At 41.9% G+C, this 27,919-nt stretch overlaps 1 protein-coding gene across 1 annotated transcript; it reads right to left on the bottom strand.

Annotated features, from left to right (window-relative positions):
* Positions 1–963: 963 nt before the first annotated feature.
* Positions 964–26,353, bottom strand: LOC121358003 (ras GTPase-activating protein 1-like). Its single transcript, XM_041475829.1, has 6 exons — positions 26,273–26,353; positions 22,782–22,849; positions 11,718–11,806; positions 8,764–8,841; positions 7,303–7,437; positions 964–1,833 (listed from the first exon to the last, which is right to left on the bottom strand). The coding sequence occupies exons 1-6, from the start codon at positions 26,290–26,292 to the stop codon at positions 1,750–1,752; spliced, it is 474 nt and encodes a 157-aa protein (XP_041331763.1). The 5' UTR covers positions 26,293–26,353; the 3' UTR covers positions 964–1,749.
* Positions 26,354–27,919: the final 1,566 nt, after the last annotated feature.

Genomic DNA, 27,919 nt, shown 5'->3' with positions numbered 1-27,919 from the left:
TCCTTCTCACTCATGAACCATTTGTAAATTTTTTCCCCCTTCTCCACTGCCCAGCTGTAGCAGAGGATGGTGAGCGAGTGACTCTCATGGGTGCCTTGCATTGGGCCAATGTCAAACCACAACATATATCTAAATGAAACTTTACCTACAGTTTTATCAATGCATTTTATATGCAGTAGATAAATAGCCAACCATATCCGTTATCCAAATTTCACTTTTACAGTGTTCTATTACTTGAACACAAACTTAGTTTCTATGGAGAGTCTATTGGCAGCTTGATTATTTTAAAACTTATTTTTCAAGTTTAAAAATAACATTCATGGTAGCCTTACATTACACACAAGCCCAACCAACATATGTTATAAAATGGTGTAATGGATGCATGCATGTCTGACAGAGTGACAATGAATTTACAAAATTCTAATTGTTCACTTTTGTAAACATTTTACAAAAGCATTGTGATTTACTTGGATGGATACACAATCCTTGATGGAAGAATTATTTAGACTGAATCTGTGGTACATTAAGAATAAAGTCGACAAGATCCATTCTGCATATTCTTTTGACATGATTCCAGCAAGAGAAACAGCATGGTATAAAAAGTATACAGGAAAGATTGTTCTTACCATAACCATCAAAATCTGGAAATTGTAAATACATGTTTAAGTGGTTGAAAATGTCAAAATTATAATAATTGTAACCACTCAGAAATTACACTAAGAAATGTTATGCAGTTACATGTAGCTGTCAAAACAATGCATATCTTTTCATGTCAGTTGGTAATTCTTTTCCAACAAGACAGAAAAACTTTGGCATTTGCAGGTTGTCCTGGTTTAGGACAAATCTGGGAGAAAACCTGAAAAGGGGTTCCTCTAGAAAGCAAATTCAAGTGGCCCCTCCCCCAACTGGATTGGGAAAAGATTTCCTTAGAGAAAAGTGGAAAAATCTGTTTATTTGAAACCTCTTGCTGCTCTGAAGAGATGACAAACTCAGGAAATCCCCTTCATGGGCTGTAGCTCGGCTCATTCAGTCTGTTATCAGTCCCTCCAGCGCTGGAAATGCTGCAGCCCAGGCTAGGCTCCGGGGGGGCCACAGGTATGAGCTGACGGTGCTCTTCTGGGTGTTCAGTCCAGAGCAGGTTTAAACAGTTCCAAGAAAAAGAAAAACTAGAGTCTAGGGAACTTCTCTGCCTCAGCTAGCTAAAAACTAACTAAAAAGCAAAAGAGAGCTCTGTCGCATTGTCTGTCCGTCTGTAGGCAACACAGTCCAGGAGCAGGAATGTGGAGGAGTGAGTGCAATTTCTGAAAACAAACTGCGCGCTTCTTCTCTCCTCCCCCCTTCCCTCTCAGAACCAGTCTTAAAGGTGCAAAACTTATTTCTGGGTTAAACAGACCAATGGGGATACAAGCATCATAAAATCACCCCAGGACACAGGTGTTCAAAATAATTTTCAAAGTTCACTACAGTCACAGCATTTTCTTTGCAAAAGGTAAACTGTACACCAAGGCTCAGAGGCTGTAAAAACTGGTTCCAAGTGGAAAAAAAGTGCAAATATCCTGCACAGATAGCTTAAAGAGCTGCTGGTTTAATAATTTGCTAACAGAATCTTTGTTTTCTTTTTTGCATAGTTCACACATCACTGGGAATGTGACAGGGTGTGCGATTTTTGGCAAGAGCAAAAAAAGTGATACCTGTGTAAGTTGCCATGTTAGACATGCTGGATCCATGCAGAATTCAAGTAGAAGGCTGCTACCTGATGTTATTAGACAGTGAATATTGATGTTGTTTTTGTTGAAGCAGTTCTGTAATAGCCAACAGCTTCTTAAGAACATGCTGTAGGAAAAAATACAAAAAACACACAAACAACAAAAAAACCCCAATACAACCCTACATTAGCAACTAGAAAAAAACAACACCCATCTTGCTTGAGAAGCATCTTCAACATAAACCTACCAGACTTAGAATTAGGTAGTTTAAAATATATTTTAATATTTTTATATTTAAATCCACAGCCCCCACACCCCCTCTCCCCAGCTCGTTTCACAGTCACTAAAACATTACTTCAAAAGGCAACTGTAAAACAGCAATATGCAATTTATCTGCAGCCATGGAAACCCATTAAGTCTTTCCAACTTAACCTGTGAGTTTGAAAATGAAACAATTCTATCTGTTAAAAACAATCTGTAAACCAAAAATCTATTCTTGGGTATTTTCCCCATGTGAAAGTGCAGAACTGGGCCAAGAACATGAAAAAATCTCTGGTGGAAAAAAAAAAAAAGGTGATAATACAATTCACTACTGCACAAGCACCCTCTAACTTTCTGAAAACCTGGTCATTAAACTTGAACAAATGCAAATGAACATACAAAACAGGCTGAGAAATAGTATTGCTAATGCACTGTCAGGAGTTCAATAATTTTTTCATTATAGTAGAACTGTGTTCAACTACAACAGGTTGATGATGAACATTAGGGCACTTATAGGTGAAAAAAAGAAAAAATATTCAAGAGGTTTTTTTATGAAAACCCATGAGGAGAAATTACTCCTCTGAAGTAGAAATATAAGTGTATTGAGAAAACAGTGTCACATTTATGACCCTTAAGTGCTACAGATGCAGGCCTTGTGAAAGAAATTCTCTCCCTTATCTGTAAGCAATACATATTTAATACTGAAAACTTCTACTATCGTGACTTGCCAGTCTAGCCATCATCTTTGCTTCGTCAAGACTAGAAGTAGCTGTGATTTATGAACTTGAACATGATTGATTTTTTCCTCTCATATGCCCCTGAAGAAGCAAATTTTAGTAGTTATTAAACTAGATTAGTTTTTAATTGCTATAATGTAGTGTTATCTCATTTTAAATTCCTTGATTTTTCTGCCAAAGCTAATTGAATACAAATATATTTTCACCATTCACAAATTTGCCATGTGTTCCCAGTAATACCCTTATTTTAAAAAAACATTACTGCCAAAAAATACATTATCTGAGTAACATCTGCTGAGATGAAATATAGATTTATCATCTATTTGGGTTTAAGGCCTTGAAAGAGTCAGGATATAGGAAGCTCAGTCTTCAAACCATGACAATAATAAGAAATCTGATTACAAGAAGTAATTTTGAAGCAATGAAATGAAGAACTATTTTTAAAACCGCCTCTTCAACATGAGTCATTAAATAGTTTGAGCTGATACTGATTAAATGTAAGGAAGACCATCTCTAAACCAAAAGGCTTTCCATAGTACAACTGCCCCTGTCCCCAAATGATTAGCATTAAAAAGGGAACAGTACTTGAATTATCTCCTGCACAGCACAGTATACTAGTCAAGCATACCAAAATATATTACTGTGCAATAAGTACGATTGGCAACTTGAAGTTTGTGACGAACACCCCACGTGTGGAGACGCGAGCCTCTGGGTCAAGTGGTTGATAGGGCAGGAACACAGGTATTCTGCTCAGTCCCTTTGGTGGCAGAGAAAAACGATGAAAGGAATAGGAGAGCCCACATTATCAAGAAGTGGCTCAAAGGTTGGTGTCATAGGCAGAATTTTGGGTTCTTTGATCATGGGGCAATTTCTATGTCACCTGGCCTGCTGAAACTGGATGACCTCCATCTCTCTGTTAAAGACAAGGATTTTAGCTCATGAACTGGCAGAACTCATTGAGAGGGCTTTAAACTAGGTTTGAAGGGGGAAGGGGATGCAGCTGGGCTGTCTAGAAGTAGGCCCAAGGGTGCTAAACCTGAGTTAGTGGTGAAATCAGTAGCCCAGCTGAGGTGCATGTATACTAATGCATGCAGCATGGGTAACAAACAAGAAGAGCTGGAAGCCATGGTGCAACAGCAAAGCTATGATGTCACCATCAAGGAAATGTGGTGGGATGATTCACATAGCTGGAGCACTGCACTGGATGGCTACAATCTCTTCAGGAGAGATAGGAAAGGGAGAAGAGGTAGAGGGGTGGCCCTTTATATTAGGGAGACTTGATGCCATGGGTATTGAAACTAGTGATGATGAAGTTGAATGCCTATGGGTAAGAATTAAGGGGAAGACCAACAAGGCTGACATCCTACAGGGAGTCTGTTATTGTCCACCCAACCAGGAAGAAGAGGTGGACAACTTATTCTATAAGCAGCTGGAGAATGTTTCAGGATCACCACCCCATGTTCTTGTAGGTAACTTTAACCTATCAGACATCTGCTGGGAACTTACTACAGCAGACAAGAGGCAGTCCAGGAAGTTCTTAGAATGTGTGGAGGACAACTTTTTGTCACAGCTGGTGAGTGAGCCCACCAGGGGAGGAACTATGTTAGACCTGTTGTTTGCAAATAGAGATGGGCTGGTGGGAGATGTGGTGGTTGGAGGCTGCTTGGGACATAGTGATCATGAAATTATAGAGTTCTTGATATTTGGTGAAATCAGGAGGAACAACAATAAGACTTTTACATTGGACTTCCAGAGGGAAGACTTTGGCCTGTTTAGGAGACTTATTCAGAGTTCCTTGGGAAGCAGCCCTTAAAAACAAAGGAGTCCAGGAAAGGTGGGCGTGCTTCAAAACAGAGATCTTGAGGGCACAAGAACAGATTGTCCCTGTGTGCCGAAAGATAAGTCAATGACGCAAATGACGCCTGGATGAGCAATGAGGTTTTGAAGGAACTTAGGAATAAAAAGAGGATGTATCATCTTTGGAAGGAGGGTCAGGTCTTTAAGGAAGTATTTAAAGGGGTTGCTAGGGCATGTAGGAAAAACTTAGGGAGGCCAAAGCTCAGTTCAAACTTAAAATGGCGACTTCTGTAAATAAATAATAAAATAATGTTTTTACAAATATATTAATGGCAAAAGGAAGGATAAGACCAACCTTTATTCTTTACTGAACGTGGGAGGGAACTTAGTAACTACAGATGAGGAGAAGGCGGAAGTGCTTAACGCCTTCTTTGCCTCAGTCTTTAGTGGGAAGACGCTTGTCCTCAGGACAACTGTCCTCCTAGGTTGGTAGATGTTGTCAGGGAGCAGAATGGTCCCCCTATTGTAGCAATGTATGTGAACAACTTAGACCTCAGTGTGCACCAGCCATACTGTCTGTAACTGTTCTTATCAGAATTTTCTCAGGGCACTGTGGAATTCATCAGGGTTACTAGGACATAAACTGCACTAAAATAAGAACGAAGAAGCCGAGAAACCGCATACCAGGATCGCAAGAGCTAGATAACAGAGGACTGTAGGACATCTGCACGGTAACCAATCACAAATGTTGAGAAATGGAGGCAGAGAATGAGGGAACAAGACAAAGGCACCAATCAAGAAGCGTGATGTTAGTAGTTTGTAGAATCTATAAAAGTGTGCGTAATGTAAGCAATAAACAGCTTCTGCTAGATCATATTGGTCAGTTGTTCAGGAGTCCTGGCTTTCCTGCAATACCCTGTTATCCAGGAGGAGGCAGTCAGAGAACTGCTGAGCCACTAGGATGTTTATAAATCCATGGGACCAGCTGGGATCCATCCCAGGGTGATGAGGGAGCTGGCAGATGAGCTTGCAAAGCCACTCTCCATCATTTACCAACAGTCCTGGCTCACTGGTGAGGTTCCAGATGGCTGGAAGTTGGCCAGTGTGATGCCCATTCATAAAAAGGGTGGGAAGGAGGATCCTGGTAATTATAGACCAGTTAGCCTGACTTCAGTACCTGGAAAGGTAATGGAACAGTTTATATTGAGTGTCATCACGCAGCACTTAGAGGATGGCCAGGGTATCAGACCCAGCCAACATGAGTTTAGGAGGGGCCGGTCATGTTTGACGAACATGGTCTCTTTCTATGATCAGGTGACCCGCCTGGTGGATGTGGGAAAGGCCGTGGATGTTGTCTATTTGGACTTCAGCAAGGCCTTTGACACTGTCTCAAACAGCACACTCCTGGAAAAGCTGGCAGCCCACGACTTGGACAGGAGCATTCTTTGCTGGGTTAAGAACTGGCTGCATGGCCAGGCCCAGAGCGTGGTGGTGAACAGCGATGCACCCAGCTGGTGGCCAGTCACCAGTGATGTCCCTCAGGGGTCTGTGCTGGGGCCAGTTCTGTTCAATATTTTTAGTAACAACATGGATGAGGGTATTGAGTCTTTCATTAGTAAATCTGCAGACGACACTAAGCTGGGAGCGTGTGTCAATCTGTTGGAAGGTACAAGGACTCTGCAGAGAGACCTGGAATGGTTGGATGGATGGGCAGAGTCCAATAAGATGACATTTAATAAGTCCAAGTGCCGAGTTCTGCATTTTGGCCACAATAATCCCCAGCAACACTATAGGCTGGGGACGGTGTGGCTGGACAGTGCTCAGGCGGAAAAGGACCTGGAGGTACTGGTCGACAGCCCGCTGAATATGAGCCGGCAGTGTGCCCTGCTTGCCATGAAGGCCAACAGCATCCTGGCCTGTATCAGGAATGGAGTGGCCAGCAGGACTAGGGAAGTCATTCTTCCCCTGTACTTGGAACTGGTGAGGCTGCACCTTGAGTACTCTGTCCAGTTCTGGGCCCCTCAGTTTAGGAAGGACATTGAGATGCTTGAGCATGTCCAGACGAGGGCAACTAGATTGGTGAGGGGCTTGGAACACAAGCCCTATGAGGAATGACTGAGGGAGCTGGGGTTGTTTAGCCTGGAGAAAAGGAGACTCAGAGGTGACCTTATCACTCTCTACAACTTCCTGAAAGGTGGTTGTAGTCAGGTGGGGGTTGGTCTCTTTCACCAGACAGCAACTGACACAACAAGAGGACACAGTCTCAAGCTGCACCAAGGGAAATTTAGGTTGGATATTAAGAAAAAGTTGTGTATAGAAAGAGTCATAAAGTACTGGAATTGTCTTCCTGGGGAGGTGGTAGAGTCACCATCCCTAGATGTGTTTAAAAACAGACTGGATGTGGCACTCAGTGCCATGGTTTAGTTGAGGTGTTAGGGCATGGGTTGGACTCGATGATCTTGAAGGTCTCTTCCAACCTAGTCATTCTATGAAAAAAATAAACCCGCCACTAAAACAAACAACATAAACCCCCCAAAAGAGAAAAACCAAAACAAAATACAAAAAAACTAACTAAAAAATCCCCAACCCACTCCTTTAAAACATCTTTGGATTTGTTGTATAAACAGTTCATATTTTTGAGCTTCTTTACCTTTACAACTATCAACCTCCTGGTGAAATGTACATATTTATCACTCATACTGCTGGAGAGAAAAAATTACAAAGGAATCACGATGTTAAACAACAACTTTAGTTAGACATGCTATCTCTATGTGTGATTTTTGTTAATCATTATATTTTACCTGCATTACACCTCGCTCATTGCTAAGTGTCCGAAGTTCATCTGAATGAGCCACACACATCTCATGCAAGGCTGCCAGATAACGAGATAAGTCAGTTCTAGAGTAATCTGTAGTGTCTGGAAGCTCAGGAACATTCTTAAACAAAAATTAGGAGAACAGATTTAGAATGGTGAGTAGCCAGGCATAAAAAAAATTAAATTACAGTTCCCCACACCCGCCAACAGTTGTTTTGATACTGCGAGCAAGTACCATGTTTTTCTTCACAATTAAGTCTTCTGTCCATGTTATCTAATAAAAATTTTTTATTTCCTCCTCTCCACAATCATCTATTTTATGAAGACCATTAAATTACGGTTACACATTTCACATAGAGAGATTACTGAATATACAGCAATTCCTATTCCTAATAGGAGGGTTTGATGCTGTTATGCTGTCTCTGAGCTGTCTAGAAAGATACTGAGAAAAAGAGATTCATATCATATCTTCCCCCCAAATAAGGGGGATCAATCCATTAGATGTTGGTTGTTTTATTTGTTTTTTAAAAATGTAAATCAGGCAATAACAATAGCAAATATGGACACCAAAAAATCCCCAAACTATCAAGTCGGTAAATCCACTAATAAAATAGTGCAATTAAACCAGTAGATGAATCAGCTATTTTAAAACCCCTAAATTTTCCAAGTCCTCATGGATAATCTACCATTTAAAGTAAAACAAACATATCATAATATGCAGAAGTTGCCATTTAACCATAAAAAGGTGACATATAGCAATCTATGTGAATGGCACACTTCAAAACAGTAATTCTTATAGATTATCAAAATGGTCTGAGATGTTTTCTAGGTCACTTTTAATGGATTAATTCAGGAATAATAAGATAGGCATATTTCTTTAATCTTTTTTTCAACAAATTATTGGTTTAAACATAAACATATACACATACATGAGCTCCTAACTCATTATAACTATCATACACAAAATAGTAATGGTTTCAAATTGAACTGAAACTATTATTTTCTTTTAAACTACAATATCCAGAATTCATGCAGTGAGACATCTGGTTATGTGTAACTAAAATAGAACACAATCTTTTTTAAAACTTCAATTTTTTCAATCTCAGGTCAAAATCATATGACAAATTACACATAAGATTTTCTTTATTTTAAAATATTTTTAGAAGGTTGGTATTTTTGTCTGAAAGCCCTAATCCTTGGGGAGAAGCTCAAATAGATCTCATGTCTACAACAGTACTTTCTAAGAGGACATTTGATTGGTTTTAATTCTGTGTGACAGGCCAGCAATCTGCAGTTCCTAAACATGCACAAGAAAAATATTTCAGTAACAAGCATTCAAAATTGTGAGGGAGTTGATGCATTTTTGAACTAGTTAACAAGGACTATAAAGAATTTTAACTCATAATGTTGCTATACAACTTGCAATTTCTCTTTTTAAACCACTTACCCCAAGTTCATCTAAAAACATGATCATGCGATGTTTGTTGCTCTTGATGAATGGATTTACCCCCTCCATATATGGCTCCTGGTAATTTTTAAAAGTATTTGTTAGAACAAATTGATACTGATTTAACAGTCATACCAGAAGATATTGCAATCAGAGGCAAATGACACTGCAAAACAAATGTGTCATCTTTTTCAAGTGAATTCATGATGACTGGTGTACAACCAATCAAAAGATTACACTTTTCTTTGCACCAGATGGATTCTGAAATTGTTTATATATGCATTGTGACATGAAATGTTACATTTCTGAAATAGTGAAAATACACTTTTTTCATTGCAGCTATAAAATGAAGAAAAAAGTTTCAGAGGTAACAACATCAGCAGCATAAACATCAGGACATAATTGCCCTCCTTTTTGTTCTTTCATTAATGTGCACATTCCAAGTTTTGAGTGTCAGACAAATGGCATTATAATGGCAGCCTGAAATTTCTTTCTTTCATTATGCTTTAGTCAACAGATTTTTATTGTTCAACCATGTTTTGACTTGGGAACAAGAACATGCCAATTGTTACTGGCATTCTTTTAGTGATGCAATAGAAAGTTTAGTAAAAGCTGAGGCTTTTAAAGGCAACTTGTAAAACTGATTTACAAAATTATGTCAAGCAGTATGAAAACAAGTACAAATAAAAGGGGTGTTTCAAAATGCTGTACCAATAGAAAACACCAGTCTAAGGAATAAGTAAAGAAAAAGCGTGCGTGCGTGTGTGTGTGTGAGCCAGAGGTTGGTAGTTGTTAACATATTTCTAAATTAAAATACTCTCTATCTAGGCTGGAAGTTTAGTCCTAATTGGTCTCAATTTGAAAGTGTATTATTACAGAATTCACAGAATGACTAGGTTGGAAGAGACCTTCAAGATCATCGAGGTGCATCGCTGTTCACCACCACGCTCTGGGCCCAGCCATATAGTATATAAAAGAACATGGATGTGGAATGTATTTCAAGGTTCTGTACAGACATACTAATATTACTGAGAGATGTTTCCCCATTTTGGCATGAAATAATCAATGGAAATGCAAAAAGGCTCCCATCATCTACTTCAGGCAAATGATTCATACTTCTTGAATAGATTCTTTCTAATCACAGCTTTCTACTCTAGCATTTCTCAGTTGCCTTTTTGATATGGAGATTCCTAAAGAAAATTTACTCATTTTACCATCACATAGATGTTTTCTTTGTGGAGGGATGGCTGCCTGACTCTCCTCTCCCACTTTTCCAACTCCAACACTCATCTTTTTGACTAGGAGAAGCCAGTAGACATGGTGGTTTTGGATTTTAGCAAAGCTTTTGATACTGTCTCTCACAGTATCTTTCTGGATAAAATGTCCAGCACACAGCTAGAAAAGTCCATAATACATTAGATGAGCAATTGCCTAATGGGCCAGGCTCAAAGGATCATACAAATGAGGTTATTGTGAAATCAGGCTGGCAGCCAGTCATCAGTGAGGTTCCTCAGGGCTCAATTTTAGGGACAGTGGTCTTTAATGTTTTTATAAATGATCTGAACATAGGAATCAAACATACATTAAGTTTGCTGATGATAAAGTACGAGGAGCTGTGGACTCCATCAAGGGTAGAGAGGCCTTACAGAGTGATCTGGATAGACTAGAGAGTTGGGCAATCACCAAGCATATGAAATTTAACAAGGGCAGGTGCTGGATTCTGCACCTGGGATGGGGTAATCTTTGCTATACATACAAATTGGGAGACAAAAGGTTGGAGAGCAGTCCCACAGAAAGGGACCTGGGGTCCTAGTTGATGGCAAGTTGAATATGAATCAGCAGTGCCCTGGCAGCCAGGAGGGCCAACCGTGTCCTGGGGTGCATCAGGCAGAGCATCACCGGTTGGTCAAGGGAGGTGATTGTCCTGCTCTGCTCTGAACTGGTATGGTCCCACCTCAAGTACTGTGTGCAGTTTTGGGTGTCTCAATATAAAAAGGACATCAAACTATTAGAGTATGTCCAGAGGAGTGTAACCAAGACATTGAAAGACCCTGAGGGCAAGAGCAGCTGAGGTCACTTGGTTTGTTCAGTTTAGAAAAGGCTGAGGGGTGAGCTCATCATAGTCTACAACTTCCTCAAGGGGGGCAGTGAGATGCTGATCTCTTCTTTCTGGTGACTACCAATAGGAAATGAGATAATGGAATGAAGCTGCATCACAGGTAGTTCAGACTGGACTTTAGGAAAAGATTCTTAACTGAGAGGGTGGTCAGTCACTGGTACAGCCTCCCCGAGGAAGCAGTCATGGCACCAAGCCTATCACTTCAAGGACAATATGGGTGATACCCTTAGTCATATGATTTACTTTTAGGTAGTCCTGCAGGGAGCATGGAGTTGGACTTAATGATCATTATGGATCCTTTCCAACTTGAGATATTCTATGATTCTATGAATACTAGAGTATGACTACTACCCTTTTTGACATCAACAGACAGAAAAAAAGAGTTCACATACTTCCACTGTTGTATTTGAAATTAATGTCTGAGTTTATCTGATCTCATAGCATAAAAATATGGTTACATCACTCTATAATGCGTACTAGCATGGCCATTAATTTATCAGTTATTTTAGCATGTCACTGCTGTTGTTCATACTTCCAGACTGAAAATATTTATGGTAAGTACCAAATTATTCACATAAATTTCTAGATGACTCATTCTGAAATTATTGATTCCTCTTTCCAAATCAGCCATACTAGCCATACTAGGTTGAATCAATACCCTGTTGAGCTCCAACTAAAGAGGATAGAAAAAAAAATTGCAGGAATAAAGCCTCCTTGCTGATAAGACACCCAGGTCACACATCAAGATTTGCATAAGAATAATACAGACAAAATCTGTTTCTGTTAACATGAACACGGCAATCTGCTAGACCGTTCTGTGTATAATTATATTCACCTTAGCTCCAAATTCAACCAGATTTGCTAAATTCTGCACAGACTTGGCAACCAGCGTCAGTGTTCTTGCAGCAGTAGGGGAAGGAGAATCTGATAGGAATAGAAAGTAGAAAGTTACTGACCATTTAATTTAAAACCTCCAGTAGTCACAAGAAAATTCTCTTCCACAATTTGCTATCATGGAATTCAATACTTTAAATGCTGTAACAGAACTGCATGTGAAAAATTTCTCATGATCAAGTAAACTTTTGGTGTTTTAGTAATTATGTCCACAATAAACATCAATATGCATATCTGACTCTTAATTTAAGACAATTTATAGGGTGAAGACTCCAAAGTGAGTTACCTCCCCTTAGTTTTAACCACTCCACTTTGATCAATAAGGAGAGACGAATGGAAGAAGATATAGGTGAAAAAATAACAGTTTACTAAAAATAAAACAACAACAACGAAGATAACAGCGATAACCACTAGATACAAAGGTGCTGAGTCACATGCTCCCCTCAGGAACAGAGAAAACAAGGTAGCAGAGAAGCCTCCTCCTAAGATGGCGGCCACCATGGCAGCCCATTGACCCAGGGGACAAAGACAAGATGGCAGAGAAACTCCCCTTCTCCCAAGATGGTGGCTGCTGTAGCAGTCCACGTGGCCCAAAGGACAAAGAGAAGATGGCAGAGAAGCCACCTACTGTGGACCACACAGTTGAGAGAGAACAAAGGAAAACAACAAAGCAACCAAGCCTCTGCGGTTCCAGAACACTCCCTCCCCCAAAACAACAACCAGCAGGGAACAGGGACAAAACAAAACCCAGAAAAAACTATTTTTGTCCAAAAGACTCTGATGCTGCCAAAATACTGAAAGAAAATTCCCAACATCTGAAGGTCTGATCCCTCCTCAGCATGGTGCATCTGGAACCATGGGCAGCGGCTTGAAAAACTTCTGGAAAGCAGGTCCAACCCCTCCTTGGCACAGGGCAAGCAGTAGCAGTCTAGGTACTGTGAAATTCTCCAAAGCCCAGGATGAGCATAAGAGCTCCTGCCTCATGCTGCCTCACAGGAGTTGACAAGTGGCAGACTAACAACCCATCAAGCAGCAAATGTGTTGCAAAATCTGCTCCGAAACAGCTTTGGATTGTGAAATGCAGCTTCTCAGGTTGCCCCATTACAGCAAGGAAGTATGTTAGAAAATTTGCTCCAAAAGAAAAAGAGACCCCTTTGTTTGTTTTGGTTTGGGTTTTTTAAATTAAAAGCTCTAACAACCCTATATAAAGTTCATAAACTTACCTTAGTGAAAGTCAAGAATATTATCTGGACTTCTAAACAGGACTAACACTTACAGACAAGCTTAAAAGGGATTACACAAATTTATGGATAACAACTTAATTTACAGCTAAAGACACAGTGGTCTCAATGCAGTTCCCAAATTAGAAAATAATATAATCTGAAGATTATATTAAAAAAAAAAATTATAGGAAAGATGTGTGCTAGTGTCTTTACAAACAATTCCATGGGTGAAGGTATGGGTGTTAATGTCTTTGAAATGGGTCTTAATGTCTCTACCAACTTCAAGCCACAGGTTTGTTACAGAACCCAGACAGTTTGACTCCTGAAACAGACAAGTGCGTCTGCACAAGCCTGAGTTTCTGAACTTGGGAGGAAAATGACAGATTCAAGGGGAAATATGTAATAGGCGGTTTGTGAAGGCTGTACTTTCCTAGTACTTTAGCCAATGGGGAAAGGAAGAGGGCAACATGCAGCTGGGAGTTTGGGATAAAAGGAGGCTGAGTCCTCTAAAACATCAAGAGAGAAAACTCCACAGGCATGAGCACCAGTGGACTCTCTCCCTTTATTTGAATAAAGTTGCAGGACTCCTCTGTCTCCTTTATGGACACTGGCTTTCCATAGCGTGATTTTCCGTACAAGATGGGAGTTCTTGTCCGGGATCCTTCCAACATCTGGGACTGGCACAAGTCAAGAAGAGCTGGAGGCGCACCTCATCCGCTTTTTAGGTAACCAGCTCCTTTTGAAGCTGGCCAGCACTGGGCAATTGACTGGATTCCTGAGACTGTCCAGGAGATAGATGAGAGGCTGACCAGGGTGGTCTGTGAAAAGCCCACAGGAAAGGACTGCTGGAAATCTCACCGGTGAGTACAATGGAAACTTTGGGGAGTAAAACATGGCAGGATGCCCAGAAGGGGTTGTAAAGGAAAGTTGAGAAAGTGTCTTGACTATAGGGATGACCATCCCAAAATACCTCCAAAGGGTCCTTTGGGAGAATGTTGAGATGGCTTGCACATTCTCCCAGAGGTAGTTAAGGACATGGATGCCCAGAGGGGGCAGTAAGGGGAGTCAAGAAGAGGTCTCAGCAACAGGGTGTTGGTTTGGGAAAGGATTGGTTAAAGGGGAGTGTGGGGGAATATGGTTAAGGCAAATAGCAGTGGGACACTACATGATAAGAATTGAGAAGCAGTGAGGATTGGGATGTTCTCTGCCTTATCTTCAAAATTTGCAATCTAATACAAGGCCAGCTGCAGGTCTTTTGTAGTCTCGGCTTCCAAGATAGGGAAGGCAGGGAGGTATTGTTCCTACACCCCCCCCACCCCTCCCCTGGTCATTATGGAGCCAGGGTGTAAGATTTGGGTTTGTCTGCTTACTACTCAGGACTTAGGGGGGTTTCTCTATGCTGAAGAGTGCTGAGGCTAGGCACAGAAGTGTGGGACCAGGAGCATGGGCTGGGGGCCTGTGGGGAGGTGTGGGGCCAGTCCAAAGCTGTGGAGCAGCCGGGGCTCAGCACCGGGTGGCGTCTGATGCCACCAACCCTGCAGGCAGGGGCTGTAGTGGCCCTCTGGCCCCTATGAGGTTGCAGGACATCTTGTCCACCTGCATGTCCCTGTGGCACTGCCCATCCGCCGGGACCTGGTGCTTTACAGAGCTTCTGGTGCTGGAAGAGTGGACAGGGGACCTGGACGAGTGTGCTGAGGGGATGCATCTGGACACTGCAGCAGGACAGGGACTGGCTTTGGTGTACGGTGTAAGGTAGAGTGACTGTCTTTGGTGTACACCGTGAGATACAATCTGTCACCAAAGCCTGGCCTGATATAAGAATGGATTTTGTTTGGGTCACCAGGGAGGTGAGTGATTTTGCAGAGTTTGGCAGCTGTGGGAGGGTGAGAGCCCACAGGCAATGGGAGCATGGGTTGCAGAGGTGGCAGAATGGGCCCTTGAAGGAGTTGGTTGGAAAGGCACATCAGGTATATGTAAGAAGGGATGAGGAAAAGGTAAAGGTACAGGCAAGGATAATGGCACAGTTTTTAATCAATATGCCATTTGTAAAAAAAAAAAAAAGAGAACATTAGAAATTGATTGTTAAGGGTGTCAGGATCTCCTATTGTACCGGAGGCTCACCACACTGGAGCCCTTGCTAACATGCAGAGTGGGTCTGAACTGAGAAATGTGTTTCCTAGTAGACACAGGAGCCTCTCTGTCTACTTTGAATTTTATGCCAAAGAGGGTTCTTTTGATAATTCAGGGAGTAAGTGGGAAAGATGAGCCGGTGCTTTTTATTCAACCACTAGTGGTCAACATGTGAGATGGGCTTGAAAAGCATGAGTTTCTGTTTGTTCGTAGTTGTGGTTTGCTAGGAGGGTATTTGATGACTGAGTTGCATTATAGATGCGTGGTGTGGTAATTGGCTCTCACATATGAGGAATGGATATTATGTGTGTTAAAAGAAGCTTTGTTAAGGTTTAAAGTTCTTTTGATGTGTGACTTGTTGTAGGTTGTTTTTGGACCCCTTTTTGTCCTCCCTTTAACCCTCTCTTCTCCCCTCTGTATTGTTGCCACCAGACAACCCTGGTCGTCAGGGTTGTCAGAGACATGTGGAGGGAGGGTGCGTACACATGCCCCATGAGGGACATGAGGCAGCCAGGAATGGGGGAAGCTTGTTGCTGGGGGGACTTGGCATGACACCACCTCACCTCCAATCAAGTTGCAAGAAGGTCTCCACCAATGGATGGCAAAGAAGAGTCAACTGGCAGACTTTGGGAGGAGGCAGGGATATAGAAGGAAGATGTTTGAATATGTATGACTGCTTATGAATATGTATTTGGCTGATGCAACACCAGGGGTATAAAAGGCGAAGCCGCCATTTTGTGGATGAGCCTCTGGTGGCCGGCCACGCTCCCAGTGCTGTCCCTTTTGCTTTGTAAATTATTTTTATTAGTTCTCAATAAAACTTTTATAACTCATTCCCACTTGGGATCTGAGTGATTTATAACAGTTGGGAATGTGGGTTAGTGTTGTGAGGGTTGATGGGGAGGCTAGGGCTGTTATGACACTGTGTAAATTATCTGATAAAGCTTATGCTAAAATGAACCCAGAAGTGTTGGCAGTCCCAGGGAAATATGGAAAACTGGATATGGAGCCTCTTCAAATTACTCTGAGGCAACCAGGACAAGTGGTGTCTAAAAAGTAATACCCTCTTTCAGGGGAAGGAAGGGGTTACAGCCTGTTATTGAGTTCCTGTTAAAGGCGGGTCTTTTGGAGCCATGTATGTTATGTTTCCCTATAACATTTCTATCCTGTCAGTTATGAAATCAGATGGAACCTATAGAATGGTGCAGGACATAAGAATAATGAGACTACTAAACTCAGGCACTCCATGGTCCCAGATCCTTATACCATCCTGAACCAGGTTTCCTCCTCACACTGCTACTATTCAGTACTTGATTTAAAAGATACTTTCTGGGGATGCCCGCTTACAATGCATAGTAAAGAGTATTTTGCCTTTGAGTGGGAACAAAAGGGAGAAGGGAAAATAATAAAGACATGGATGATCCTTCCACAGGGATACATGGAAGCACTGGTCTTATTTGGGCAAGATATTAAAAGAATTTACTCCATCCTTGGGAATTAGGTTATTGCAGTATGTGAAGGACTTGCTCCTATGAGGAGAATGGGAGGAGGTGGTAGGGAAAGCCACTGTGAAATTACTTAATTTTCTGGCTGGAGGATGGGATCTTGGAGTGTCTGAAGGGAGGACATAGATGATGGAGTGAAAGGTTGAATGTTTGAGGCCTGTTTTGACTGAAGGCTTGTGGTGTGTTGGCCCAGAAAGGGTTCAGGGAATCTTGGAGGTGCCATTGCCCAGGACTGAAGGGGAGCTGTGACAATTTTTAGGATTAATAGGGTATTGCAGGACCTGGATTAAGGACTTTTTATTCTGTGACTTTTTAAACCCAGATAGCCCCAGTGTTGTGGTATAGACATCAGAAAGACAGCAAAACTTTAGCCAGACTCAGAAAAGGAATTGTATGTGGATGTTAAACAGGGCTGTGCCAAAGGAATTCTAGTGCTAAAATGTTTGGCCCATCGGCGAGGGGATAGCCCCATTGTTTGCTCTAAGGGTAACTGAAGCTCTGTTGTCTGCAGAATTGTGCAGCCACGGCTTTGATGGTAACTGATGGCAGGATTATTAAAGTCTGGCATCAAGTTCTAAATGGATGATCAGCACTAGGCTGTTACAGTATGAAACCTGTTTAATGGAACAGGAGTATTTAGAATTTAGAAGCAAGGAAGGGTTTAACCCAGCCTCCTGTTTAACTGGTACCGAGGAAGGAGACCTAAAGGAAACTCGTGACTGTATCCAGGTAACAGATCTCCAGACCCGAGCTAGGGAAGATTTACAGGAGATCTCTCGGCCAAATGAGGGAAAGCAGTTTATTGATGGATCTTCAAGAGTAATCAGAGGAAAACAAATTACTGGATATGCTATAGTGAAAGGAGGGGAAGAAGGGAAGCTACCATGCACATGGTCAGCACAGACCACAGAATTGTATGCCTTAATAAAAGCCTGAAAATTGTATCAAGGAAAGGTGGTGAATATATTTACAGATTCAAAATATGCATATGGGGTGGTACATACGTTTGGAAAACTGTGAGGAAAGAGGTCTGTTAACTTGCAGGGGAAAAACGTTTGCTCATGAGAGCTCAATTACTTGCCTGTTGGAGGTGGTGATTTTACCAAGAGAGGTAGAAATAATACATGTTAGGGGACATTAGGTAGGGTACTCAGAAGAGGCAATAGGTAATCAACTGGCCAATGGAGAGATTCAGAAAGCAGCACTTCTGCCAGAGGTCTCTGGGATCCTCCCTTTGCTCCCTGTGGCTCAGCTGTTGCTGGGGGGAGGGGGGAGTTGGTGGTGGTATCTTTTCCATCAGAGGAGTTGGAGATAAGGGGGAGTCATTGGGGCTCTCGAGGACTGGCAGAGACCTTTCCTCAAGATGTACTGCTTTGGGTCTTTTGGTTTTAGCAAAACGAGCTATTGAGGGGTGCCTGGCTAAAGTTAATAGGAGATAATAACCTCCCATGGAAGGGTCTCCATGCTGAAACAGGGGAAGAGTGTGAGGAGTCCTTCTCCTGAGGAATGGCAGAGACAGTGTGATGGACTGACCACAACCTCCATTCCCCTGTGACACTGGGAGGCATGGGGAAGAGAAAATAGGGAGTTGTTGTGGTTTCACCCCAGCCAGCAGCCAAGCCCCATGCATCCTCACTCACTCCCCCCACCAGTGGGATTGTGGAGAGAATCAGAAGGATAAAAAGTTTGAAAACTTGTGAGTTGAAATAAAGACAGTTTAATAGGGAAAGCCAAAGCCATGCATAAAAGCAAAGCATAACAAGGAATTCATTCATCCCTTCCCATGGGCAGGCAGGTGCTCAGCCATCTCCAGAGAGCAGGGCTCCATCATGTGCAACGGTTATTTGGAAAGACAAATGCCATCACTCCAAACATCCCCTCCCTTCTTCCTTCAGCTTTATATACTGAGCATGATGTCATATGGTCTGAAATATCCCTTTGGTCAGTTTGGGTCACCTGTCCCAACTGTCTCCTCCCAACCTCCCATGCACCCCCAACTTCCTCACCAGTGTGGCAGTATGAAAAGCAGAAAAGGCCTTGGCTGTGTGTAAGCACTGCTCCTTCAAGAGTAATCAGAGGAAAACAAATTACTGGATATGCTATAGTGAAAGGAGGGGAAGAAGGGAAGCTACCATGCACATGGTCAGCACAGACCACAGAATTGTATGCCTTAATAAAAGCCTGAAAATTGTATCAAGGAAAGGTGGTGAATATATTTACAGATTCAAAATATGCATATGGGGTGGTACATACGTTTGGAAAACTGTGAGGAAAGAGGTCTGTTAACTTGCAGGGGAAAAACGTTTGCTCATGAGAGCTCAATTACTTGCCTGTTGGAGGTGGTGATTTTACCAAGAGAGGTAGAAATAATACATGTTAGGGGACATTAGGTAGGGTACTCAGAAGAGGCAATAGGTAATCAACTGGCCAATGGAGAGATTCAGAAAGCAGCACTTCTGCCAGAGGTCTCTGGGATCCTCCCTTTGCTCCCTGTGGCTCAGCTGTTGCTGGGGGGAGGGGGGAGTTGGTGGTGGTATCTTTTCCATCAGAGGAGTTGGAGATAAGGGGGAGTCATTGGGGCTCTCGAGGACTGGCAGAGACCTTTCCTCAAGATGTACTGCTTTGGGTCTTTTGGTTTTAGCAAAACGAGCTATTGAGGGGTGCCTGGCTAAAGTTAATAGGAGATAATAACCTCCCATGGAAGGGTCTCCATGCTGAAACAGGGGAAGAGTGTGAGGAGTCCTTCTCCTGAGGAATGGCAGAGACAGTGTGATGGACTGACCACAACCTCCATTCCCCTGTGACACTGGGAGGCATGGGGAAGAGAAAATAGGGAGTTGTTGTGGTTTCACCCCAGCCAGCAGCCAAGCCCCATGCATCCTCACTCACTCCCCCCACCAGTGGGATTGTGGAGAGAATCAGAAGGATAAAAAGTTTGAAAACTTGTGAGTTGAAATAAAGACAGTTTAATAGGGAAAGCCAAAGCCATGCATAAAAGCAAAGCATAACAAGGAATTCATTCATCCCTTCCCATGGGCAGGCAGGTGCTCAGCCATCTCCAGAGAGCAGGGCTCCATCATGTGCAACGGTTATTTGGAAAGACAAATGCCATCACTCCAAACATCCCCTCCCTTCTTCCTTCAGCTTTATATACTGAGCATGATGTCATATGGTCTGAAATATCCCTTTGGTCAGTTTGGGTCACCTGTCCCAACTGTCTCCTCCCAACCTCCCATGCACCCCCAACTTCCTCACCAGTGTGGCAGTATGAAAAGCAGAAAAGGCCTTGGCTGTGTGTAAGCACTGCTCAGCAACAGCAAAAATATCTCTATATTATCAACACTGTGTTCAATACAAATCCAAAACACAGACCCATATCAGCCACTGTGAAGAAAACAAACTCTACCCCAAACAAAACCAGCACAGGAGTGAAGTTGAGCCTGGGAAGAAGGAAGGGGTAGAGGGAAAGTGTTTTAAGATTTGGTTTTATTTCTCATTACCCTACTCTGATTTGATTGGTAATATATTAATTCAATTTCCCTAAGCTGAGTCTGTTTTGCCCATGACAGTAATTGCTGAATGATCTCCCTATCCTTGTCTCAACTCATGAGCCTTTAGTTATATTTTCTCTCCCCTATCCAGCTAATAAGGGGGAGTGATAGAGAGGCTTTGGTGGGTGCCTGGCATTCAGCCAAGGTCTACCCACCACAAAGGAATACAGCAAAACTTAAAATGTGGAATTCCATCAACACAGCCTTATGCCTGGTACAACAGTAACACACATACTAGCTGTTGCATCTCTAAGACCTCAACTACATCCATAAGTTAAAATGCTCAGAAACAATTCTAGGTACTTAAGCCAACTGCAATGGAATAATCTATGCCCACGCCACTCACAACAAAGCCCCATGCCAACTTTCAGATACGATCCCTGATGCATGTCAACATCCAAAGCACATCTAAGAACCATTTAGGACAATGCTATCTGTTATCAGCCAGAACTGTACTGCAGATCAGTACTGCAATTTTGCAATCCTGTTCTAGCAAACAGGAATAGTCCCTGTCACTGCTTTATCTACTGATAGAGATGCACTCTACAAAAAGAGCATCAAAACCAAGGATAATGCTTTTGTACTGGGCCTGGCTAGGACAGAGTTAATTTTCTTCAGGGCAGCTCATAAGGAGCAGTTTTAGATTTTTGACCAAAATAGTACTGATAACAGAATAATATTATAGCTTTTGCTGAATGATGTCTATACAGCATCAAGGCTGCCTCTGTTTTTCACTCTGCTCCCCCCCCCCAATGAATAGACTGAGGGTGAACAATAGGCTGGGATTAGACAGAACAGGGCAAATGACCCAAACTAACCAGAGATATTCTATAACATATAAAGCCATGCTCAGCAATAAAAGGGAAAAGAGGGAGGTTTTATGGGTGTCAGCCATCTTTTGTTCAGGAATTGGCTGGGCATCAGTCTACACATGGGAGGTAGTATGATTGTCTTTGCATCACTTGTTTAGTTCTATTACATTTATCCTTTACTTATTAAACATTTATATATTTTTGTTTGTTTTATCTTAACCCCCAAATTTTCTTTTTTTAAATTCTTTCTTTCCTCTTCCCCCATCCTACTGAGGGTGAAGAGGAAAGTGGGCAAGTGACTGTGATACTCTATCTGCCTGTTATGGTTTGACTCGGAAGTAAGGTTTTAAGAAGTTATGGTTAAACTAATTAGTGGCTAAATTTTAGATTAGCACTTGGTGTGGTTACTGGGGATTTGGATACGTTTCTGAGAATACACAGGGGTTAAAAGCAGAGCACTCTTAGAGAGATAGCTCTTTTTGGAGAAAAAGATAAGTGGTCGAGAGGAGAAGGGGTGGGCAAGGTGCTTAGCTGTTGCTAGGACAGGCTGTGCTTTTAACTTTTTTAATGTTAAAACAATAGAAGCTGTAAAAACACTAATCTTTTTTAGCTAGAAATTGAGAAAAGATGGAGGAGGGGAAAGATGAAAAAGTTTGAGTAAGTGAAAGAATGCTAGCAGATAAAGCACTCGAGATGAAGGAGATGATTGGAGTGGCTTTAAGCTAGACTTTTTTTTTGACATAGCTACAAGCGAAGCTAAGTTTTTCTGTTAATGCAGAGACTGCACTTTGAAAGAAGCAGCTAACTAGACGCTAAGAATGATAAGGCTGCGAAAAGAAGCCAAAAGAACAGAGACTGAGGGGGAAGGTGTGTTAAAACTCTCAGCCTTCAGCGAAGAATCTCCGTTCCTGAGCCCCAAGCCCCAGAGAACTGAAATGGGGGGGACAGGTGTCCCAAATAGTGAGAAGCAGCCACGTCTTAGAACTAAGCGAAAAGCATTCTTAAAAAAAACCCCAAAGAGTAGTTTAGATCCATGAACAGTAGTGAAAGCACTAGACATGAAAAGAAGATAGTCACCATGGCAGATTTCTCTTCGAGCAGCTGCCGTGTGTGACATGGAAGCACAAAAGTTCTACTGTGTTTCCTGGAGAGGCCCATAGTAGAGGAGAGAAGCTCCTCTCTCCTGATGGACTGGGGGGTGCTTGTGTAAAAGGAGGGTATTAGATTGAGTATTAATATGTTAGAGGAGATTTGAATATTAGAGGACTGGGGGGAGGAGGAGGAGTGTTTTGAAAGTGTTCTATTGTAGATTGTTGTGTGTGTGCAGTTTTCCCCTTCCTTTTTGTATCTGTGTAAATTAATAAAGTGTTGTCTTTTCCCTCCATTCCCAAGTTAAAGCCTGCTTTGTTCTGTTCCCGGGTCACATCTCACAGCAACCATTTTAAGAAATACACCTTTCATAGAAGCACTAGCACTGTGCCAAAGTCAATCCATAACACTGCCAAACAGCGTTAACCCACAACAGTTTTCTTTATGAAACACTTTAACATTCACTTTTTCTTTTTTCTTTTTTTACTATAAAACAAGACAGTGGGAATAAACATTGTCTAATCTTTAAGAGTGAGAACTGTGTGCTGGCTGCCTTAGGGAGAAAGTAAATTCATTGATATGATTAACATGATTCTGCAGTGTTCAAATTACTTAATATTTTGCTAAATTAGGCACTAAAGCAAGTTTTTGCCTATTATTACATAAAGTATGAATTCAGTCTGAAGCATAGTCACCTGAGATGATATTAAACATCCTTGGATTCAGGATAGCAGGACAAATCAGTCGAAGAAAAACAAAGCCACTGAAATGGGAAAAAAAGAGAAATTTTATTTTGTTCAATATTAAATCTATGATAAAAATAATGCAAAATTATGTAGTCTTTAGGCATTTAAGTCAGTGTGGAAATCTTTGTGAGATGACAACCAGCCTGTGCTCCATGTTTATTAATTAAAAATGTCTTGTTATGATTTCAACTATGACAAAAAACAAAATAAAACCAGACATATTGATTTCTCAACTAAGGTAAACTTCCGAAACTACCTGGGAAAAGCTTAACTGTAAAGCCATACTGAAGTCTGCAGTCTAACACCACACTGCCTTTAAAAAGGAGGAGTACTTAATCTCCTGCCTTCTACAAGTGTTGCACTGTCTACTACCACAAGTAATTCATCCTACAGCCACTCATTTCCCCAAGCCAACATAAGGAGAGCAAGAGTGCACAGTAACAATGGAACCTCTCTTTTGGCAGCAACATGGCCTTAGTTCAGCTTGAACCAATCCATCTCCTAATAACAGTATCACGGTATCCTAGAATAATACTGGATCAGCTACTTTCTTCACAGAAGTAACTGCTGCCACCCAGACAATCTAGAAAGCTAGGGAAAAGCACTCAGTTTGACTGCAGAACTAGGAACTTATTAAACAGAAACCTAAATTGTTGTGTTGGTTTTGCACAGTCTGGTTCTTGGTAGCAGGGGCACCACAGAGGTGGCTTCTGTGAGAAGCTGCTGGAAGCTTCTACCATGTCCAGCAGAGCCAATCGCTGGTGGCTCCAAAGACAGACATACTGCTGGCCAAGGCTGGGCCAATCAGAGGTGGTGATAATGCCACTGTGATAACATATTTAAGAAGAAATCTAAACAAACTTTGTGGTGCAGTTTTAATTCTAGCTGAGAAGAGGAGGAGGTGAAAACATGTGAGAAGAACAACTCTGCAGACACCAAGGTCATTGAAGAAGGAGGGGGAGGAGGTGCTCCTCATGGGGATCCACGGGGGATGCAGAGATCCACCTGCAGCCCGCAGGGGAGGTGCCCATGCTGGAGCAGGTGAATGCCTGGAGGAGGCTGTGATCCAGAGGAAGACCCGGTGGAGAGAGAGGGCCCCTGCTTCCAGGCTGGAGCAGCCTGTCCTTGGAGGACTGCACCCCGTGGAAAGAGATCCGCATCACAGCAGTTTTGGGAGGACTGTTTGCCGTGGGGGGAATTCTTGTTGCAGTAAGTGTGGTAGGACTGCTGCTTGTGAGTGGATCTATGCCAGAGAAGTTCACAGAGAACTATCTCCCGTGGGAGGGACCCCAGTGCCTCACAGGGGAAGGACTCCTCTCCCAGAGCAGCAGAAGAAAATCTCGGTGATGAACTGACCAAAACCCCTGTGCCCTGTCTCCCTGTGGTGTTGGTGGGAAGGAGGGAGGGGCGGGGAGGAAAAACGTGCTTTAAGGGCTTATTTTACTTCTCATTATCCTCCTCTGATTCTGTTAGTAATAAATTCACTTTGCAACCTTAAGTTGAGCCTGTTCTGCCCTTGAAATGTTTTCTCCCAGTCCTTATCTCGCTCATGAACCCTTTGTTCATTTTTTTCTCTCCTCTGCCCAGCTGTGGCAGGGGAGGGTGAGTGAGCGACTCTCGTGGGTGCCTGGCATTGAGCCAGCTTCAAACAACGACGGATGGCCTGAGGACAATTGGGGTATGAACCCAAGATGGACCTTGCAGACACAGAAAATTTGCTGCTTCTTACACTAGTCAAGCTAAATTAGGAATGAGTCAATACCTATGCATGGTCTTTTACAAAGAAACAGAAATGGCAGCACTTTCTGAATTTTACAGAAGACAAGCTACCCAGGCACTTAAAAACTATCCACCTGTCTTTGAATATGTAATTATTCCTGGACCAAAATCAGTGCAGTAAAAGATAATATTCTTCACTGGAGGCTGCAAAAACCCCCACAAAACTCTACTCTAGAGACAAGTCACAAGTATCCACTTATGAAGACAGAAAGGGACCCAATATTTACAGTATCCAGCAGAGACCCCAGAAAAATTCTCAGTGTAAGCTGTAGCACTTAAGGAAAGCCACATGGTGCTCTCTGGAGATGGGAAGAAACAGGAATAGACATGGTATTTGCTTCTAATTTCTACACGCTTGCAATAGACTAGCCCAAACACTTTTGATGAGAACAGCCTCAATCTGAAGGCAAAACTCCTGCAGAACACTGTTGGCAGGCATTTTGTTGAAGATTTTTCTTCATTAAAATCTTGAGTCACTATTGTTATGAACACTAAATGACAGGAAAATAAGCATGGAAGGTACTGTACTAAGTACACTAACATTAACTGAAACTCTGAGGAAGGAAGGGTTCCCATATCTTCATTTCTGTCTCCAGCCACAGTGATAAACAAGAGCCAATGACAAATCATCTGTAAAACACTCTTCAATGGGAGATTAACCTCAGTAAATCAAATCAGTGCCAGATATTGGGTCTATTAGAAAGCTAGGCTTGCAAAAAAAAAAAAAAAAAGGTAATGCAAATGTAGAAAAGATGTGGCTTTGAAACCTTTAAATCTCCAGTAATGTTTAGAACAAGTGTCAAGATCTCATTTTTGTCAAAAGGGTTTTTTTTTTACCTGCACTAGCAACTGGTAGTGTTAAAGAAAGAACTATTTATTCAATTGATTTATGAATGCAGACTGGAGTTTTTGTACTTGGTAACAGTTCAAAGGAGTCAGGTTCAGTAGCTTGCAACATTTTTAAAGAGACTCTGGAATGTTTTAACATGATTGGGCTGGAGCAGTGAAATAAAACTGGGACAGCATAAAAGTACATATTTTCCAAAATGAATGCTGATTCCAAGTGATCAGCACAGGGAGCCTTCATTGATGCAGAAAACTATATATTCCAGTGCAGAAAGTACCTCAGTGAAATCTAATGACAGTCCAATCACCTTTCTGAGAAGGTATTAGTTTCCTTAACATGTTATGTCCCTACTTTAAAGGATACTTATCTTAGCATGTGTAAGATTTTTCCAGTAATTAACACACACTACATGAGTCCCTGGATAAGGCACAGTCTTCCCAGATGGCATGACAGGAACATAATCATTAGAGGATATAGAAGGTTAACTATAATTTTGAGAGAACTTTTTCTCTTTCCCAAGATCTTAAATAAATTAACAAAATATAAGTAAATTCAAAGTTAAAGCTATTAAGTATAGCTATACTGACCTCTATACTAGACCGTTAGAAATTCTCCAACAACATGACTAAGAATTTAGCAGATCCTTAATTGAGATATCATGCCCTGGTACCATAATAATTTTAAATATTCTTGTAATCTATATAAATACTAAAAACTTTTGTCACTAAAAGAAAAAAATTGATAAGTACACTAAAGCATGACAGTAATAAGACAACAAAATATTATTTTCAGCATAAAATGACAAGTAACTTACCTAACAACTCTTGTTCTCATTGTCGTATTAGCTGGCCACTTGTTTTGAACAGACTTCTGCAAGCATCCATAAATATATCTCAACGTCCTGTAAAAATAATAACTGATGAATAATTTAATTTAAAAATTTCAATGAGTAAAAATAGCTGGTCAGAAAGCATCTAGTCCAATCTCCTCCAATTCAGACATAAGCTGTAAATTAATTTAAAATCTGCTATAACAGTCCACTTACAAATGGCAAAGAAAGTCCTTGACTAATGCACTACTCTATTTGTGAAGGTAAAATTCTGATAAATCATGTATGCATTATATGTTTTATAGTACTTTTTTTTCTATTTCCCTAGGTAGCATTTCAATTTTTTCCAAAAAAGTTTGGTTTGGTGGCTTTTTTCGTTGATTTTTTCCACTTTTTAACTGAATTAATAATAATTTGTGCATCCATAACTAGAGGTCAGGTGTTTAAAAATAGTTATGCAATAGTCCTCTCCTATTAAATAATAGGAGCCCTCTGTTGTATTTCAGAAAATGTTGAGATGCACCATATACTTAACAGGATGAAGCTTTTAATACTAACTGTGCTGGTTTTATATTAATTGATTTTTGGTGAAGAGGGAAAAAGCCACAGAAGTGATTCTCTGTGAGGAGCTGCTAGCAGCTCCCTCCGTGCCTGGCAAAACTAATTGCTGGCTAGCTCTGAGAATTGGCACACTGCTAAGCCAATTAGAAAAGCTGGAAACGCCTCTCTGATGACATATTTAAGAACGAAAAAACCGCAGAAGCGTTCTTGCTCCCTGTTCTCTAAAGAGAGGTGGGGGGGGGGGGGCAGGCCGGGCCCCCTTCCTGGTGGGGCCAGCCAGGGTCCCTTCCCAGCTGGGGCCGCTGGACCCTGTCCCGGCGCGGCCGTCGGGCCATACTGCTAGGGGCCATCCCAGCGCCGCGAGCAACCATGGGGCCGGGGCAGCGCCGTGCGGCTGCGGCTTTCTCGGCATGGCTCACAATGGACTTTATTTACTTAGCCGCTTTTAACCAGCCATGCTGCGGACAGAAAGACAAAAGCGGCGGCAGCAGCTTTTCTTTTTTCGGTGTCCCGCATGAAGAAAAGGCGTGGAGTGGAGCTGGCAGCCAGCGAGGCTTCCCCAGTGCCGGCGGAGACCATGTGACCAATAGAGAGAGAAGCACGGCGAGCAATTCCCCGATTGTGGAGCCTGGACAAGATCAACCTTTCAGCGCTGCAGAGCTCTACAAAAACTGTTTCAATTGATAGAACTTGAGAACAAACGAACTTACAGATACCAATTCTCTCCCGAGTCAGAGAAAAGGAAAAAGTGAGGACATGTGAGGAGAAAAATATGGCGACACTAAGATTGGTGCAAAAGAGGGAGGGGGAGGAGGACGTGCTCCAAGCATCGGAGCTGAGATTCTTCTGTGTTAGGAATGTAATTAGTAATTCGTGGAAATAAACGCTGTATAAAATATAAGTGTATAAAATAAACTGCGGAGAGGGGGGGGAAGAATCCCTTTTTCCTCAACGCGGGAGGAAACGGAATATGCGGGGATGTGGGAATGTGCGAGCGTCTCACTATACCCTGTAAAAACATTTAAGCAACAAAGGGGGTTGGAAAAAAAATGTGGGAACCCTTAGAGAACT

Source organism: Pyrgilauda ruficollis, unplaced genomic scaffold (genome assembly GCF_017590135.1).
Source record: "Pyrgilauda ruficollis isolate IOZ18807 unplaced genomic scaffold, ASM1759013v1 scaffold363, whole genome shotgun sequence".
Classification (NCBI taxonomy): domain Eukaryota; kingdom Metazoa; phylum Chordata; class Aves; order Passeriformes; family Passeridae; genus Pyrgilauda; species Pyrgilauda ruficollis.
The sequence above is the reverse complement of the archived record's forward strand: the minus strand, read 5'-3'. Positions and strand labels throughout refer to the sequence as shown.